This window comes from Schistocerca piceifrons, chromosome 8 (genome assembly GCF_021461385.2).
Source record: "Schistocerca piceifrons isolate TAMUIC-IGC-003096 chromosome 8, iqSchPice1.1, whole genome shotgun sequence".
Lineage (NCBI taxonomy): Eukaryota > Metazoa > Arthropoda > Insecta > Orthoptera > Acrididae > Schistocerca > Schistocerca piceifrons.
Genome location: NC_060145.1, coordinates 358,582,423 through 358,602,186, shown reverse-complemented (window position 1 = coordinate 358,602,186; position 19,764 = coordinate 358,582,423). Strand labels below are relative to the sequence as shown.

At 44.9% G+C, this 19,764-nt stretch overlaps 1 protein-coding gene across 1 annotated transcript; it reads right to left on the bottom strand.

The window, feature by feature from the left end:
- Positions 1-4,949: 4,949 nt before the first annotated feature.
- On the bottom strand, positions 4,950-6,092 carry LOC124712347. The gene has a single exon (XM_047242643.1). The coding sequence runs from the start codon at positions 6,090-6,092 to the stop codon at positions 4,950-4,952; it is 1,143 nt and encodes a 380-aa protein (XP_047098599.1).
- Positions 6,093-19,764: the final 13,672 nt, after the last annotated feature.

The window sequence follows — 19,764 nt, the reverse complement described above, 5'->3', positions numbered from 1 at the left end:
CAAATATGGAAACGACACAAATATGGAAACGACACAAATATGGAAACGACACAAATATGGAACGACACAAATATGGAAACGACACAAATATGGAAACGACACAAATATGGAAACGACACAAATATGGAAACGACACAAATATGGAAACGACACAAATATGGAAACGACACAAATATGGAAACGACACAAATATGGAAACGACACAAATATGGAAACGACACAAATATGGAAACGACACAAATATGGAAACGACACAAATATGGAAACGACACAAATATGGAAACGACACAAATATGGAAACGACACAAATATGGAAACGACACAAATATGGAAACGACACAAATATGGAAACGACACAAATATGGAAACGACACAAATATGGAAACGACACAAATATGGAAACGACACAAATATGGAAACGACACAAATATGGAAACGACACAAATATGGAAACGACACAAATATGGAAACGACACAAATATGGAAACGACACAAATATGGAAACGACACAAATATGGAAACGACACAAATATGGAAACGACACAAATATGGAAACGACACAAATATGGAAACGACACAAATATGGAAACGACACAAATATGGAAACGACACAAATATGGAAACGACACAAATATGGAAACGACACAAATATGGAAACGACACAAATATGGAAACGACACAAATATGGAAACAACACAAATATGGAAACAACACAAATATGGAAACGACACAAATATGGGAAAAACACAAATATGGGAAAAATGCAAATGTGAGAGAAGATAAACTTGTGCCACAACTTGACAAGAGGAAAGACTCAGTTTTAAGACATTGTCCGAACCATCAATGATTCACGAAATATGGGAAAAACGTATATATGGGAAAAACGTATATATGGGAAAAACGTATATATGGGAAATACAGAAATACGGGAAAGGCGCCTATACGGGAAAGGCGCAAACGCGGGGAAGGCGCAAACGCGGGGAAGGCGCAAACGCGGGGAAGGCGCAAACGCGGGAAAAACGCAAACGCGGGAAAAACGCAAACGCGGGAGAAACGCAAACGCGGGAGAAACGCAAACGCGGGAGAAACGCAAACGCGGGAGAAACGCAAACGCGGGAGAAACGCAAACGCGGGAGAAACGCAAACGCGGGAGAAACGCAAACGCGGGAGAAACGCAAACGCGGGAGAAACGCAAACGCGGGAGAAACGCAAACGCGGGAGAAACGCAAACGCGGGAGAAACGCAAACGCGGGAGAAACGCAAACGCGGGAGAAACGCAAACGCGGGAGAAACGCAAACGCGGGAGAAACGCAAACGCGGGAGAAACGCAAACGCGGGAGAAACGCAAACGCGGGAGAAACTCAAACGCGGGAGAAACTCAAACGCGGGAGAAACTCAAACGCGGGAGAAACTCAAACGCGGGAGAAACTCAAACGCGGGAGAAACTCAAACGCGGGAGAAACTCAAACGCGGGAGAAACTCAAACGCGGGAGAAACTCAAACGCGGGAGAAACTCAAACGCGGGAGAAACTCAAACGCGGGAGAAACTCAAACGCGGGAGAAACTCAAACGCGGGAGAAGCGCAAACGCGGGAGAAGCGCAAACGCGGGAGAAGCGCAAACGCGGGAGAAGCGCAAACGCGGGAGAAGCGCAAACGCGGGAGAAGCGCAAACGCGGGAGAAGCGCAAACGCGGGAGAAGCGCAAACGCGGGAGAAGCGCAAACGCGGGAGAAGCGCAAACGCGGGAGAAGCGCAAACGCGGGAGAAGCGCAAACGCGGGAGAAGCGCAAACGCGGGAGAAGCGCAAACGCGGGAGAAGCGCAAACGCGGGAGAAGCGCAAACGCGGGAGAAGCGCAAACGCGGGAGAAGCGGAAACACGGGAGAAGCGGAAACACGGGAGAAGCGGAAACACGGGAGAAGCGGAAACACGGGAGAAGCGGAAACACGGGAGAAGCGGAAACACGGGAGAAGCGGAAACACGGGAGAAGCGGAAACACGGGAGAAGCGGAAACACGGGAGAAGCGGAAACACGGGAGAAGCGGAAACACGGGAGAAGCGGAAACACGGGAGAAGCGGAAACACGGGAGAAGCGGAAACACGGGAGAAGCGGAAACACGGGAGAAGCGGAAACACGGGAGAAGCGGAAACACGGGAGAAGCGGAAACACGGGAGAAGCGGAAACACGGGAGAAGCGGAAACACGGGAGAAGCGGAAACACGGGAGAAGCGGAAACACGGGAGAAGCGGAAACACGGGAGAAGCGGAAACACGGGAGAAGCGGAAACACGGGAGAAGCGGAAACACGGGAGAAGCGGAAACACGGGAGAAGCGGAAACACGGGAGAAGCGGAAACACGGGAGAAGCGGAAACACGGGAGAAGCGGAAACACGGGAGAAGCGGAAACACGGGAGAAGCGGAAACACGGGAGAAGCGGAAACACGGGAGAAGCGGAAACACGGGAGAAGCGGAAACACGGGAGAAGCGGAAACACGGGAGAAGCGGAAACACGGGAGAAGCGGAAACACGGGAGAAGCGGAAACACGGGAGAAGCGGAAACACGGGAGAAGCGGAAACACGGGAGAAGCGGAAACACGGGAGAAGCGGAAACACGGGAGAAGCGGAAACACGGGAGAAGCGGAAACACGGGAGAAGCGGAAACACGGGAGAAGCGGAAACACGGGAGAAGCGGAAACACGGGAGAAGCGGAAACACGGGAGAAGCGGAAACACGGGAGAAGCGGAAACACGGGAGAAGCGGAAACACGGGAGAAGCGGAAACACGGGAGAAGCGGAAACACGGGAGAAGCGGAAACACGGGAGAAGCGGAAACACGGGAGAAGCGGAAACACGGGAGAAGCGGAAACACGGGAGAAGCGGAAACACGGGAGAAGCGGAAACACGGGAGAAGCGGAAACACGGGAGAAGCGGAAACACGGGAGAAGCGGAAACACGGGAGAAGCGGAAACACGGGAGAAGCGGAAACACGGGAGAAGCGGAAACACGGGAGAAGCGGAAACACGGGAGAAGCGGAAACACGGGAGAAGCGGAAACACGGGAGAAGCGGAAACACGGGAGAAGCGGAAACACGGGAGAAGCGGAAACACGGGAGAAGCGGAAATACGGGAGAAGCGGAAATACGGGAGAAGCGGAAATACGGGAGAAGCGGAAATACGGGAGAAGCGGAAATACGGGCAAAAACGCAAATACGGGCAAAAACGCAAATACGGGCAAAAACGCAAATACGGGCAAAAACGCAAATACGGGCAAAAACGCAAATACGGGCAAAAACGCAAATACGGGCAAAAACGCAAATACGGGCAAAAACGCAAATACGGGCAAAAACGCAAATACGGGCAAAAACGCAAATACGGGCAAAAACGCAAATACGGGCAAAAACGCAAATACGGGCAAAAACGCAAATACGGGCAAAAACGCAAATACGGGCAAAAACGCAAATACGGGCAAAAACGCAAATACGGGCAAAAACGCAAATACGGGCAAAAACGCAAATACGGGCAAAAACGCAAATACGGGCAAAAACGCAAATACGGGCAAAAACGCAAATACGGGCAAAAACGCAAATACGGGCAAAAACGCAAATACGGGCAAAAACGCAAATACGGGCAAAAACGCAAATACGGGCAAAAACGCAAATACGGGCAAAAACGCAAATACGGGCAAAAACGCAAATACGGGCAAAAACGCAAATACGGGGAAAAACGCAAATACGGGGAAAAACGCAAATACGGGGAAAAACGCAAATACGGGGAAAAACGCAAATACGGGGAAAAACGCAAATACGGGGAAAAACGCAAATACGGGGAAAAACGCAAATACGGGGAAAAACGCAAATACGGGGAAAAACGCAAATACGGGGAAAAACGCAAATACGGGGAAAAACGCAAATACGGGGAAAAACGCAAATACGGGGAAAAACGCAAATACGGGGAAAAACGCAAATACGGGGAAAAACGCAAATACGGGGAAAAACGCAAATACGGGGAAAAACGCAAATACGGGGAAAAACGCAAATACGGGGAAAAACGCAAATACGGGGAAAAACGCAAATACGGGGAAAAACGCAAATACGGGGAAAAACGCATATACGGGGAAAAACGCATATACGGGGAAAAACGCAAATACGGGGAAAAACGCAAGTATGGGGAAAACACAAGTACGGGAGAAAACGCAAATATGAGAGAAGGTAAACTTGTTGCACAACTTGACAAGAGGAAAGAATCGTTTGGTAGAATATGGTCTGAAGCATCAAGGGTTCGCAAAAGATGGGGGGAAAAAACGCAAATGTGGGGGGAAAAAACGCAAATGTGGGGGGAAAAACGCAAATGTGGGGGGAAAAACGCAAATGTGGGGGGAAAAACGCAAATGTTGGGGGGAAAAACGCAAATGTGGGGGGAAAAACGCAAATGTGGGGGGAAAACGCAAATATGGGAATATTGCGTTTTTTCATATTTGCGTTTTTCGCCATATTCGCGTTTTTCCCCATATTCACGTTGTTTTCCAATATTCGCGTGTCTCCCCATATACGCGTTTCTCCCCATATTCGCGTTTTTCCCCATGTTTCGCGAACCCTTGATGCTTCAGACCGTATTCTACCAACCGATTCTTTCCTCTTGTTAAGTTGTGCAACAAGTTCCTCTCATATTTGCGTTCTTCCCACGTCTGCGTTCCTCCCTTATTTGCGTTTTTCCCATTACTCATGAACCCATCCTTCCAACCGATTCCTTCTTCTAGTCAAATTGTGCGACAAAATTCCCTTCTGCCATATTTGCGATTTTCCGATTTTGGCGATTTTCCCTTGCAGTTCTCCCATTTTTGCGTTTTTCACATTAACCATGAACCCATCCTACCAACCGATTCCTTCTTCTAGTCAAGTTGTAACACAAAATTCTCTTCCGCTATATGTGCGATTTCCCCATACTCGCGTTTCTGCTATATGTGCGATTTCCCCACACTCGCGTCCTTCCCACACTCGCGTCCTTCCCACACTCGCGTCCTTCCCACACTCGCGTCCTTCCCACACTCGCGTCCTTCCCACACTCGCGTCCTTCCCACACTCGCGTCCTTCCCACACTCGCGTCCTTCCCACACTCGCGTCCTTCCCACACTCGCGTCCTTCCCACACTCGCGTCCTTCCCACACTCGCGTCCTTCCCACACTCGCGTCCTTCCCACACTCGCGTCCTTCCCACACTCGCGTCCTTCCCACACTCGCGTCCTTCCCACACTCGCGTCCTTCCCACACTCGCGTCCTTCCCACACTCGCGTCCTTCCCACACTCGCGTCCTTCCCACACTCGCGTCCTTCCCACACTCGCGTCCTTCCCACACTCGCGTCCTTCCCACACTCGCGTCCTTCCCACACTCGCGTCCTTCCCACACTCGCGTCCTTCCCACACTCGCGTCCTTCCCACACTCGCGTCCTTCCCACACTCGCGTCCTTCCCACACTCGCGTCCTTCCCACACTCGCGTCCTTCCCACACTCGCGTCCTTCCCACACTCGCGTCCTTCCCACACTCGCGTCCTTCCCACACTCGCGTCCTTCCCACACTCGCGTCCTTCCCACACTCGCGTCCTTCCCACACTCGCGTCCTTCCCACACTCGCGTCCTTCCCACACTCGCGTCCTTCCCACACTCGCGTCCTTCCCACACTCGCGTCCTTCCCACACTCGCGTCCTTCCCACACTCGCGTCCTTCCCACACTCGCGTCCTTCCCACACTCGCGTCCTTCCCACACTCGCGTCCTTCCCACACTCGCGTCCTTCCCACACTCGCGTCCTTCCCACACTCGCGTCCTTCCCACACTCGCGTCCTTCCCACACTCGCGTCCTTCCCACACTCGCGTCCTTCCCACACTCGCGTCCTTCCCACACTCGCGTCCTTCCCACACTCGCGTCCTTCCCACACTCGCGTCCTTCCCACACTCGCGTCCTTCCCACACTCGCGTCCTTCCCACACTCGCGTCCTTCCCACACTCGCGTCCTTCCCACACTCGCGTCCTTCCCACACTCGCGTCCTTCCCACACTCGCGTCCTTCCCACACTCGCGTCCTTCCCACACTCGCGTCCTTCCCATACTCGCGTCCTTCCCATAATTGCATTTTTCCCATATTTGCGTTTTTCGCATCACTCATGAACCCACCCTACCAACCGATTCATTCTAATCAAGTTGTGCCACAAAATTCTCTCCTGCCATATTTGGGATTTTCCGATGTTTGCGTCCCCCCCACACTTGCGTCGCCGTCCCCCCCACACTTGCGCCGCCGCCCCCCCACAATTGCGCCGCCGTCCCCCCCACACTTGCGCCTTTCCCATTTTTGCGTTTTTCTCATCACTCGTGAACCCATCCTACCAACCGATTCATTTTCCTAGTCAAGTTCTGCCAAATTTGCGCCTCTGCCAAATTTGCGCCTCTGCCAAATTTGCGCCTCTGCCAAATTTGCGCCTCTGCCAAATTTGCGCCTCTGCCAAATTTGCGCCTCTGCCAAATTTGCGCCTCTGCCAAATTTGCGCCTCTGCCAAATTTGCGCCTCTGCCAAATTTGCGCCTCTGCCAAATTTGCGCCTCTGCCAAATTTGCGCCTCTGCCAAATTTGCGCCTCTGCCAAATTTGCGCCTCTGCCAAATTTGCGCCTCTGCCAAATTTGCGCCTCTGCCAAATTTGCGCCTCTGCCAAATTTGCGCCTCTGCCAAATTTGCGCCTCTGCCAAATTTGCGCCTCTGCCAAATTTGCGCCTCTGCCAAATTTGCGCCTCTGCCAAATTTGCGCCTCTGCCAAATTTGAGTCTTTCCGATATTTGCGTTATTCACATTACTCATGAACCCATCCTGTCAACCGATTCCTTCTTCTAGTCAAGTTGTGTCACAAAATTCTCTTCTGCCATATTCGTGTTTTTTTCCATTTTTGCGTTTTTTCCATTTTTGCGTTTTTCCATTTTTGCGTTTTCCCCCATTTTTGCGTTTTCCCCCATTTTTGCGTTTTCCCCCATTTTTGCGTTTTCCCCCATTTTTGCGTTTTCCCCCATTTTTGCGTTTTCCCCCATTTTTGCGTTTTCCCCCATATTTGCGTTTTCCCCCATATTTGCGTTTTCCCCCATATTTGCGTTTTCCCCCATATTTGCGTTTTCCCCCATATTTGCGTTTTCCCCCATATTTGCGTTTTCCCCCATATTTGCGTTTTCCCCCATATTTGCGTTTTCCCCCATATTTGCGTTTTCCCCCATATTTGCGTTTTCCCCCATATTTGCGTTTTCCCCCATATTTGCGTTTTCCCCCATATTTGCGTTTTCCCCCATATTTGCGTTTTCCCCCATATTTGCGTTTTCCCCCATATTTGCGTTTTCCCCCATATTTGCGTTTTTCCCATATTTGCGTTTTTCCCATATTTGCGTTTTTCCCATATTTGCGTTTTTCCCATATTTGCGTTTTTCCCATATTTGCGTTTTTCCCATATTTGCGTTTTTCCCATATTTGCGTTTTTCCCATATTTGCGTTTTTCCCATATTGGGGTAACACCCTCGTGAACAGACAAGTTGTGACGTGTAAAGTAACCTCGAACAAGTTGATCACGAATCTGCATAGCAGATGGAGGCCATTGTGTACGAATATACTGCAAAAGAACCTGCAAAGAAGTGTCGGCAGCTGTCGCGGAAGCATTGCGACGAAAATCCACCGGAAAACCATCTGCTAAGTCCTGATATTGCTAATCAGTAAACACGCAAGAAGTTCGGAAGAATCAAACACTTCGTCAGGACCGATAGGTAGACGAGACAAAGCATCAGCATTGCCACGTTGGGCCGTAGGCCGAAACAAGATTTCGTAAATGTAGTTAGACAAAGACCAATGTTGAAATGTTCGTGCAGTACGGGCTGGAACTGATTGACGGGTGGAACAACGACGTCAAAGGCTTATGATAGGTGACCAAATAGAACTTTCGACCTTACAAACTTAGTCACTCCATAGACAATAGCTAAAGTTTCCTTCTCAATTTGAGAATAGTTCTGCTGGGCAGAATTGAGCAACTTAGGCGCAAAAGCGATCAGGCGATCGACAGAATTAATGCGGTACCAGACAACCGCACTGATGCTGGGAGATGATGCGTCGACAGCCAAAACGGGTTTGGAGGGATCGAAAGGAGTCAGCGATCATTCAACAAAGCAAATTGTAACATGTGGAAAGCAGCGTCACATTCCGAAGATCAAACAAATGGCTGAGCACTTTGGGACTTAACTTCTGAGGTCATCAGTACCTTAGAACTTAGAACTACTTTAACCTAACTAACCTAAGGACATCACACATCCATGCCCGAGGCAGGATTCGAACCTGCGACCATAGCAGTTTCGTGGTTCCGGACTGAAGCGCCTAGAACCGCTCTGCCACTGCAGCCGGCGAGACCAAACAAAAGGAACGTTCTTATGCCGAAGGAGATGCAAAGGCGCTGCAATCTGCGCTGCATTTGGTATAAACCGAATGTAATGTGATTGTGCCCAACACAGACTGAAGTTCTTTCAAGTTCCTGGGCGCTGGCAAGTCTCTGATCGGAGTGATATGTGACGGTGAGGGGTGGATACCCTGTCCGTTGATCGTATGTCCTAAATACTGAATCTCAGTTTGAAAAAAAATTTGCGCTTGTCTGTTACACTTTAGTCCTACCTGCAAAAGTACAGTAAATAAGGCACGTAAATTCTGCAAATGTTCATCAGGGGTGCGACTTGCTACAACTATATCGTGCAGATAATTTGAACAATCAGGGACAGTGGCGCACAACTGCTGCAAATAAGACTGAAAAATACCAGGTGCCGAAGCACAACCTAACGGAAGACGGCAAAACTTTAACAATCCAAGGTGGATGTTGATCACAAAATAACTGCGACTGTGCGTCGAGCGGAAACTGAAAATATGCGTCCCGCAAGTCAATCGTGGAAAAGAATTTTCCCGCATCAAGTTTATCAAAAATGTCTTCAGGACGCGGTCCCCACTGTCTGGGGATTTACTGTAGACTTAAAGTCAGCACAAACACGGAGACTACCGTTTGGTTTCTTCACACACTATAGACGAAGCCCATTGTGAAGCAGAAACAGGTTCAATGACACCAATGCCTTGCAAATGCTTAAGTTCAGCAGCTACGGCGTCGCAGAGTGCATGCGGTACCGGGCGTGCGCGCCGGAAAATAGGCATGGCATTGTCTAACTACAACATGCGCTGCAAAGTCCGTGGCACAACCATCAGAAAAGAGTTCAGCAAAATCATCGCATAGTGCAGCAACATTTGAAACGTGCCCTTAGAAAAATTATAAATGACTGCGTAAACTGACAATATTTTTAGCGAAACGCAATCTGACTTTCAAAAATCCCTACAAAAGAACGGCCCTGACTAACAACCTATACCTTTCATGAATCAATTACCTCTCAAAAATCTTCATTACTCTAACTACTGCAATACAACGAGCGCCATTACTGCCAGCTATATAAAAGATTCTAACTATTGAAGGCACTAACTACTGATAGGCAGAGTTAGCGAATGAAAGATTTTGATAAAGAACAAACAATGTATTTACCTTAATAGTGTTCAAAACTCATTAATTATATAATTAATTAATTAAATAAATAATTAAATAAATAAATCTCTCAGTTCATGACATCCAGCCCTACAAATTTACTCTCTCTGATGGGCACACGTCCAGATATCCGCCCTTAAAATTCTGGCATCTCTCCCCACATCCACCACTGCTGGCGGCTCACCTCGAACTGCGCAACGCTACGCGCTGTTCACACCCAACTGCCCAACACTACAATAGCAAATTCCAACAATGCAAACCAGCCACAGACTGCACACAGCACAGTCAGTGATTTTCATCTAGAACGCTACATGGCGTTACCAACATAAAAAAGTAAACAGCCTACTTACACACTGTCTGCGTGGTCACTAGCGCTGATGCTAAGTACATTGTCCTGAATTGCGAGGCCAAAAAGTTCAAATGCGTCCATGCCTAAAATGTCCGTAGCACCACTAGAGCGGTGCACATGGAAAGACAATACGGGTCGTTATACCATATGTGGCTTGCAAACTACACGCGCCGAGCACAGATTTCCTGTCCAGTAAATGCAGTCAGTGTGGAATACGAACGACGAAACGGGGACGAAGCAAGCAAGTCATACGTAGATTTGTTCAGTAAAGAAACTGACGCACCAGTGTCCAGCTCCATGTTAACAGAACGCCCACAAATGTTCAAAGTCACAAAAAGTTTCCTTGCATCGCGCTGAATGCGAGAGGAAGTGTCTGGCAAAACTTGATTCACACAACGAGTTGTAGAAGCATGTGAAGCAGAAGCCTTTGAATAAATGGCATTAACGTCCATACGTCCATAGGCTGATGTGAATCCATATCATGGCGGTTGATGTTGCGTTGACGCCCACGCGAATGGGAGACAAGTTGTGAATTAGAGTTTCTCTTACTGCACACAGCTTGCAGGTGTCCTTTCTCATCACAAGAGTAACACTGTGCTTGACGGGATGGGCAACTGTCCTGTGGGTGAACGTGAAAGCAGTTCGGACATGATTTCAGTTTCTTAGTGGGTGCCTGGTTTGAAACGTGTTTACTTGCGCGCGAACAGCTTGGCTTGGCTGGCTGGGCTGGGGCCGGACGGTAGGGCAAGTGTTGTGTCGCGCTAACATTACACACCCGGGGTCACGTCGTATGCGGAAGTAGTGATGTCTAATGTATCTTGTTTGTCGAGCAAGTCCACTACTTCCTGCGAAGACGGATTTTTAAATCTGAGGATTTGTTCGCGGATGCGGGGATCCGCCACATTCTGCGCAATAGCGTCTGTAATTATATCCGCATATGAGCGTGCACATGAGCAATTAAAGTCACAATCAGATGTTAATCTCTGAAGGTCCGCTAAAAATGGTTCAAAAGGCTCTGAGCACTATGGTACTTAACATCTGAGGGCATCAGTACCCTAGAACTTAGAACTACTTAAACCTAACTAACCTGAGGACATCACACACATCCATGCCCGAGGCAGGATTCGAACCTGCGACCGTAGCGGTCACGCGATTCCAGACTGAAGCGCCTAGAACCGCTCGGCCACACCGGCCGGCTGAAGGTCCGCTAACCAAGATTTATTGGACTGAGCAGGGCCACGCCGGACGCGAAATAATTTGTAGCGTGGAGCTTAACATTTACACTAACACGGAAGTGGGAGTTCAAAGCATCAATCACTTCGTCGTAAGTTTCAGTTTCTGGGCGTGTAGTGAGAATTTCACGAGCACACGGTACAACACAACACCCGGGTTGGCAGTGAAAAATGCAAGCCGCTCTGTTCCTGGTATGCTGTAGGCTGCGAAGGGTGCCTCGAGCTGGGCGATGTATTCCGGCCAGCGTTCAACGTCTGCATTGAAGGCACGGATTGGCGGCGCCGTCGGCGACGGCGTCGGTGCAGGCGGTGGCGTCGGAGGCGCCGAAGTAGCAGCAGTTTGTAGCGTGACCAGTCCATTTATGGCAGCAAGCAGCTTCGTCAATAGCTGAGCCTGAAAACGTACAAGACCGGTACAGTCACTCAATCACACGGGTTATCTCGAAAGAACTAAAGCAGTACCTAGCAAAAAAGAAAATGATAGGAAGGTAAAGAGGAGTCCTCGTCGCCAACTTTTGTATCCCGCCTGGAAGGCGGCGCGTTGATAGGAGCAGGCAAAGGTGAAAATTTCTCGGTACTGCAGTGAGAATTACAATCAGCTTTACTGTAGCAACTACAGTAATACATAACTTTGCCCTGAGGTGCGAAGCTGAAGCGAAGTGTCCCGGCCGTCTGCTCTTGATCATATGGGTAGAATCAGGAGCGGAGCTCGTAGATCTCTCCCAATCCGGCTAGAGTGCGCTGTCGTCGGTGTCTGTCGTAGTGCCAACTTTAGAACTTGTATTTACGCCGTGACATCGTTGCTATTGATACGACAATAACAGTGTACATGGCTACAGCACTAGGAGAAAGGATGATCTTCACCACTCAAGGTTAAATCTAACTTTGGCTCAGAAGGGGGTAAATTATGCGGCCACAAAAGTCATTCGTCACTTACCTAATAGCATCAAAAGTCTGACAGATAGCCATACAGAATTTAAAAGGAAATTAAATGAATTTCTGAATGGCAACTACTTCTACTCAGTAGATGATATTTTGGATATAGTAAGGGGGTAATTTCCCCACCCCCACAAAAAAATTAAAAATATTAAGTGTCATGTAATATTTTATGTACTTTAATATCTTTTATAGACACATTTATTAACCTGACACGTTCCACATCATTACGAAGTGTCGTATTCATGATCTATGGAACAATATTAATCTAATCTAATCACATTTAGCGTTTTCTTAAGCGTTATAACGTGACCACATTCTAATCACGACAAACGCCTCCGTACTGTAAGAACGGCTTCTCCGTTCTTCACCACTACACATGATAGCAGACAACGTTCTGCAGGCATTCGGCAAACCCAAGCTGTTCCACCAGATTGACACAGGCGTCAGCGTGACTCATCATTCTAAATCAGTGTGTCCAGTTGTGTCGCTCTGTACACCATTTGAAACGTCGCATAGCATTCACTACAGAAATGTGTGGCGTATGAGGAGCTGCACGACCATTGAACACCACTGTTTTTAACTAGCTACGTGTAGTCTTTGTGCTAGCCGGATATCTTGTAAGGCTCTGGAACTCACGAATGAATCCTTCCGATGATTATATGCGACATTTTTTTACAAGAACCGTTTGGAACGCTGTATGGTCTTTGTCCGTCACTACACAGTGTCGCTTGGTCTTGGTTTAGCTCCGGTTGTTTCTTCGCGCTTCCACTTCACAATCTTGTCATCAGCAATCGACTTTGTCAGCTGAAGGAGGATTCAAATGTCCCGCTTGGAGCTGTTACTCAGGTGACACCCAGTGGCTAGTCCACGTTCCAAGTCGGTAAAGTCTCCTGACTGAACCGTTATGCTGTCATTACTTCTCAACTGAGAACACAATACGGCTTGCCTCCTTTTATAACGGAGGTTGCGCCTCTCGTGGCATCTTGAGGGTAATTTCGCATTACATAGGACTGTCTGGATACTTCTGATCAGATAGTGGAAGCAGACGTGCGCTTTGATTGTTGATAACATCATAATAGTCTTACATTTGGTATTTAAGAGCTGCCAACTTTACACTGTTATGTGGTCGACTGTACCATTCAGTTCCAACAACCTTATCGCCAATACGCGGATATACTGTTCACACTCACTTCTGAGAGCTTTATCCAAAATTCTTGAAAAAGTAATGTATTCAAGAGTTGTATCACATATTTGTAAAAATGAGGTACTAACAAAATGTCAGTTTGGTTTTCAGAAAGGCTTTTCAACAGAAAATGCTGTATATGCTTTCGCTGATCGAATGGTAAATGCAATGAATAACCGAACATCGCACATTGGGATATTTTGTGATCTCTCAAATGCTTTTGATTGCATGAATAATGAAATTCTTCTGGATAAGCTTAAGTATTGTGGTATGAGTGGGACAGTGCACAAACGGTTTAAATCATACTTAATTGGAAGGTTGAAATTAACAGTACAGATAGTCTAAAAAAAACCAACAGTGTCTTCTAACTGGGGAGGAATCAAGAATGGTGTCCCACAGGGTTCAATCTTGGGTCCATTATTGCTCTTAATATATATTAACGACTTACCACACTGTATTCATGAAGATGCAAAGTTAGTTCATTTTGCTGATGATACAAGTATAGTAATCACACACAAGAAGCAAGATTCAACTGAGGAAATTGCAAATAGTGCCTTTGAGAAAATTATTAAGTGGTTCTCTGCAAATATACTCACTAAATTTTGAGGAAACACAGTTTGTACAATTCTGTACAGTAAATGGCATAACATCATTGATAAATATAATGAACAGAAGTCTGTTGCTAAGGTAGAATACTCAAAATTTCTGGGTGTGTGCATTGATGAGAAATTGAATCAGAAGAAACACATCTATGATCTGCTGAAATGGTTAGGTTCAGCTACTTATGCTATTAGGGTTATCGCAAATTTTGGTGATAAACATATCAGTAAATTAGAGTACTATGTCTATTTTCATTCACTGCTTTCATATAGCATCATATTTTGGGGCAATTCGTCATTAAGAGAGAAAGTATTCATTGCAGAAAAGCGTGTAATCAGAATAATAGCTGGAGTCCACCCAAGATCACCTTGAAGACATTTATTTAAGGAACTCGGGATATTCACAGTACCTTACGAAATTCGTCATTAATAGCCCATCCCAATTCAAAAATAACAGCGAAGCGCATAACTACAACACTAGAAGAAGGGATGATATTCAATATTCTGGATTAAATCTCACTTTGGCACAGAAAGGGGTGAATTAGGCTGCCACAAAAATCTTTGGTCATTTGCCAAATAGTATTAAAAGTCTGACAGATAGCCAACCAAAATTTGAAAGCAAATTAAAAGAATTTCTGAATGGCAACTCCTTCTACTTAAACTAGATGAGTTCTTAGATATGAAGTAGTAACTGGAAAAAAAATTAATTATTTTGTGTAAAGAAAACTTATGTTAAAGTGACACATTCCACATCATTGTGACATGTTGTGTTCCTGATCTATGGAACAAGGATTAATGTATGTATATATACTGTGAACGCCTCTCGGGGTCTCTCCAGCTGACGACTTACTGTGTGACATATTCATGTTCGTGTGGTTGTGTACATAAGTTAATTTGATTGTAGTTTAGTTTCCTAGTTTTGTAGCATAACCCTTTTCTTGTCTTTTTAAACAGATAACCTGATTATGACATGATAATAAGTGGAAACCGTAACTGTTACCACTTATGTGGTCTGAGGCTGACATACATAGTCTCAAATCAAGTTTCAAGAGAGTCACTGTGCTACCCCAAGACAGTCAGCCTACTCTGTGTACGAACATTAACAGATCGACTTCCAAGCTAGTCGCACAGCGCATACTCCCGTCAATTGCGCTATTATACATATATATTCTCTGGGATTTACAGACATAAAGATAGGTATGGAAGATAAATCAAACAAAATGCAATTTATAATGAGTCAGCAGATACACATATACCGAGAAAACAATGATCATTTTTATACTTTAACCTTTGAGTTCAATACACCGGTATTTAATGCTCTGAACAGTACCCCTTTATATGAAATCTGACGCATTGTAAGGTTGCCATGTCATTTTGATTTTTGTGTCTCATCGATGAGCACGTCAGAGAGAGAGAGAATAAGTTATGCTATTGTTAAACAATCTGTTGTCTTGTCGTGGCACAATCTTTGCCTCTGCGTAGTCTGATACATCCGTAGTTGAAGTATGGTAGCTGATGGACGTATTTTTTTAGTAGTGCTGTGTGGACTTGTAATTGTATTTATTAGATGAAGAAAGGACAGCAAGGATGAATATCGTGTACACATTGAAAGGAGAAAGGAATATATATTTTGAATAACGTCTTTATTTATGGAGAGAAGAAGTTTGAGGTGAGACTGCAGCTTTGCGCAGCTAGGAATAATTATCGTCAGCTAGTAAACTTTTTTAGAGCTGAGAAAGAGACCACCGCACTTACTAGAATCATGGAGCAACATATTAACTGATTAAGCTGTTTGATTTGTATAGAAATTTCTCTGTTAACACTGTACCCTTTTAAAATCATTGTTGATATTCTTAAGCATAGTATTGTTCAGACCAACGGTATGAGTGAAGATCACGCGAAGTTTTACTTTGTCTTTTTGAATATACATAACAGTTATTCTCCCCACTACACTGTTTGTCATTACACACTACCAGATGCAACAGTTTTAATATGTATTGAAAACAGAGCTTAGCCGCTGCCTGCTTGCTGTTTGCTGTTGTGCTTTCGAGAAATCTGCAACAATGTTGTCAAGGCGCGCGGTAAGTGGAAATTTTAATTAGGGCTTGATAATTGTTTTACTTCCGTTGTGTAATTAATACAAAGTCAAGCTGCATTTAGATCAGTTACAATTCAGTTCATATTAGGATATGTAAAGTGGGGGTACATTTCCAAATATAGGGAGCAACGTACACCATGTATGAAAAATCGAAATGTGACGAAATTTGTTTTTAAATTTCTTAGTGGCGAGGATGTTCTCATAGGAGGATTTAAGGGGGGTAGGACGTCAAACGGGCCGACTTGGAGCAGGAGAGGCACCACAGGACATTTTAATTTCCACTGTCTATACTTTTACAAGTAAATTCATAAAACTTTGTCAGCATGACCAGGAAGGATTCAGGATCCACACTCGTAGCAGCGGAAGTTCAAAAACATAAGAAAATAATTTTTTTTACATGTGAAATTTCATCATTTTTTCAATTTCTATTGGCTGCATTTGTTGCTATAGGTACACTTTTCTTCATAAGTCAGAGAGACTGTTCGATGAATTTTGCACAGCATACAAACCATACTTACAGGTGTCTGAAACTCTAGAATCTATTTAATTTATGAAAAAATGAATGAGCTGTTACGTTTTAAACTTTATGTTTAGAAGGAAAACAAATTTTGTAGTTAATTATCTCAATTTTTACCACAGTTTTTAAGAGATTTGGAAAATTACTTCGACCATCATCAGTTATTTTGCTCCACAACTAGCAAAAGTCCTTAACTACTTTAAGTGTCTCATTTCCTAATCTAATTCCCTCAGCAACACCCGACTTAATTCGACTACATTCCATTATCCACGTTTTGCTTTTGTTGATGTTCATTTTATATCCTCCTTTCGTGACACTGTCCATTCCGTTCAACTGCTCTTCCAAGTCCTTTGCTGTCTCTGACAGAATTACAATGTCATCGGCAAACCTTAAAGTTTTTATTTCTTCTCCATGGATTTTATTACCTACTCCGAATTTATCATTTGTTTCCTTTACTGCTTGCTCAATATACAGATTGAACAACATCAGGCAGAGGCTAGAACCCTGTCTCACTCCCTTCCCAACCACTGCTTCCCTTTCATGTCCCTCGACTCTTATAACTGCCATCTGGTTTCTGTTCAAACTGTATATAGCCTTTCGCTCCCTGTATTTTACTCCGGCCACCTTCAGAATTTGAAAGAGAGTATTCCAGTCAACATTGTCAAAAGCTTTCTCTAAGTCTACAAATGCTAGAAACGTAGGTTTGCCTTTTCTTAATCTAGCTTCTAAAATAAGTCGTGGGGTCAGTATTGCCTCTCATTTCCATAATATTCCCCCTAAATTACATCGCCCTTGTATAGACCCTCTATATACTGCTTCCACCTTCCTGCTTTCCCCTCTTTGCTTAGAACTGGGTTTCCATCTGAGCTCTTGATATTCATACTAGTCGTTCTCTTATCTCCAAAGGTCTCTAATTTTCCTGTAGGCAGTATCTACCTTACCTCTAGTGAGATCTACATCCTTACATTTGTCCTGTAGCCATGCCTACTTAGCCATTTTGCACTTCCTGTTGATCTCATTTTTGAGACGTTTGTATTCCTTTTTGCCTGCTTCATGTACTGCATTTTTATATTTTCTCCTTTCGTGAACTAAATTCAATATTTCTTCTGTCACCCAAGGATTTCTACTAGCCCTCGTCTTTTTACCTACTTGATCCTGTGCTCCCTTCGCTACTTCATCCCTCAAACCTACCCATTCTTATTCTACTGTATTTCTTTCCCCCATTCTTGTGAATTGTTCCCTTATGCTCTCCCTGAAACTCTGTACAACCTCTGGTTTAGTAGTTTATCCACGTCCCATCTCCTTAAATTCCCACCTTTTTGCAGTTTATTCAATTTTAATCTACAGTTGATAACCGATAGATTGTGGTCAGAGTCAACATCTGCCCCTGGAAATGTCTTACAATTTAAAACCTGGTTCCTAAATCTCTGTATTACCATTATATAATATATCTGAAACCTGTCAGTATCTCCAGGCTTCTTCCATGTATACAACCTTGTTTCGTGATTCTTGAACCAAGTGTTAGCTATGATTAAGTTGTGCACTGTGCAAAATTCCACCAGGCGGCTTCCTCTTTCATTTCAGAATCCATATTCACCTACTACATTTCCTTCTCTCCCTTTTCCTACTATCGAATTCCAGTCACCCATGACTATTAAATTTTCGTCTTCCTTCATTATCTGAACAATTTCTTTTATTTCATCATAGATTTCTTCAATTTCTTCGTCATCTGCAGAGCTAGTTGACATATAGACTTGTACTACTGTCGTAGGCGTGGGCTTCGTGTCTATCTTGGCCACAACAATGCGTTCGCTGTGCTGTTTGTAGTAGCTTACCCCCATTCCTATTGTTTTATTCATTATTAAACCTACTCCTGCATTACCCCTATTTGATTTTGTATTTCATATATAAAAAGAATTGTTTTTTTATGTTTTGCACTTCCACTGCTATGAGTGTGAATTCTGAATCCTTCCTGGCCATACTGACAAATTTTTATGAATTTATTTGTAAAAGTTCAGACAGTAGAAAGTAAAATGTCCTGTGGTGCCTCTTCTGCTCCAAGTCGGCCCGTTTGACGTTCTACCCCCCTTAACAGAAGTGAAAAAAAGACAACTGAAAGCACAATCTTTGCAACAGATGTAATACAGCTACTTGTGCGATGCAAATGTGTTTGCAGCCTGTATCCTACAACACTCAGTAAACAGAAAATATCTGAGCTAGTGTTAATTAGTTCCTAGTCTATGCCGTGAAGGCCCAAGAGATATCGACCAGCCACCGTGTCATGCTCTGTCTTTAAGCTTCATCCGAATGCGGTATTGAAGGGGCAGACATATTGTCAGCTGACCAGTCTCCCGGCCATTTTTCCGACTTTCCACACCTAGGAGGCGCTATTTCTCAATCAATATCAGGTTAATAACTTTGGTATTCAGTGGAACTCATGTGAGCTCCCTTTTAATTCGTTGTATCGCACTTCTTATTTGTACACTGGATTTTTTTTTTCAAAGAGAAGATTGCAAGAGTCGAAATGTTACGCCACAGATGGTCTGCGTACAAGCAGTGTGCTCCTTGGTTGTCAGCAGTGTTATCGCTGCAAGTGCAGCATTGAGTGAAAATTAAGTTAGAGGGATGGGTGTTGGTCACACGTTCTGGAAATAACTAGCAGCCACAGAGCTGCAGATGCCGATGTTGTAGATATTTTGAGATATGATTTTGTTAAGATTGATTTGAGAAATGTGAAAGTATTCCGGTAATGTTGTCGCTGCATTCCTTGCACGCGTGTTATTTATCTTGAGTCTAAGAAATTCAGATATTTATCATGTTTTTTCTTTATTGATTTCAGTAGGTTAGTTTGATTGTCGAGACGAGATTAAACAAAGTTGTCTGCTCACGAGGCTTGCACTCAGAGTTATAGATTCATCACTCCTTTACCATTTCAGTAACGATGGCAGAGGAAAATGTTTCGTAAGAAATGAATTTGTGTAAAGATTGTTGTAATTGTTCAGGAATCAGATTTCACAACACAAATTTTGAATGCTAGTCTCTTCGACATCATTCAGCAAGTTTAATTACTTCCATCATTTTCTCTCGAAAATTTGTATTGTAGTCGCGCCGCGTTGTATTTAGTGAAACGCAGTCATTCGGAGTAAAGCATAGTACAGTTTCACTTTAATGCATCGCACTTGGCAAGGTTTTTCTTTAGCTTGTTTGCCTTGGAGCTGCATTTTAACATTCATCACCTATGAGCCGTACGGAGATGCTGTTGGCATAAGGTAAGTC

Bases quoted from the DNA above. Each gene is read 5' to 3' on its own strand.
- LOC124712347 (XM_047242643.1), bottom strand. From the start codon at position 6,092: ATGGGAAGGACGCGAGTGTGGGAAGGACGCGAGTGTGGGAAGGACGCG.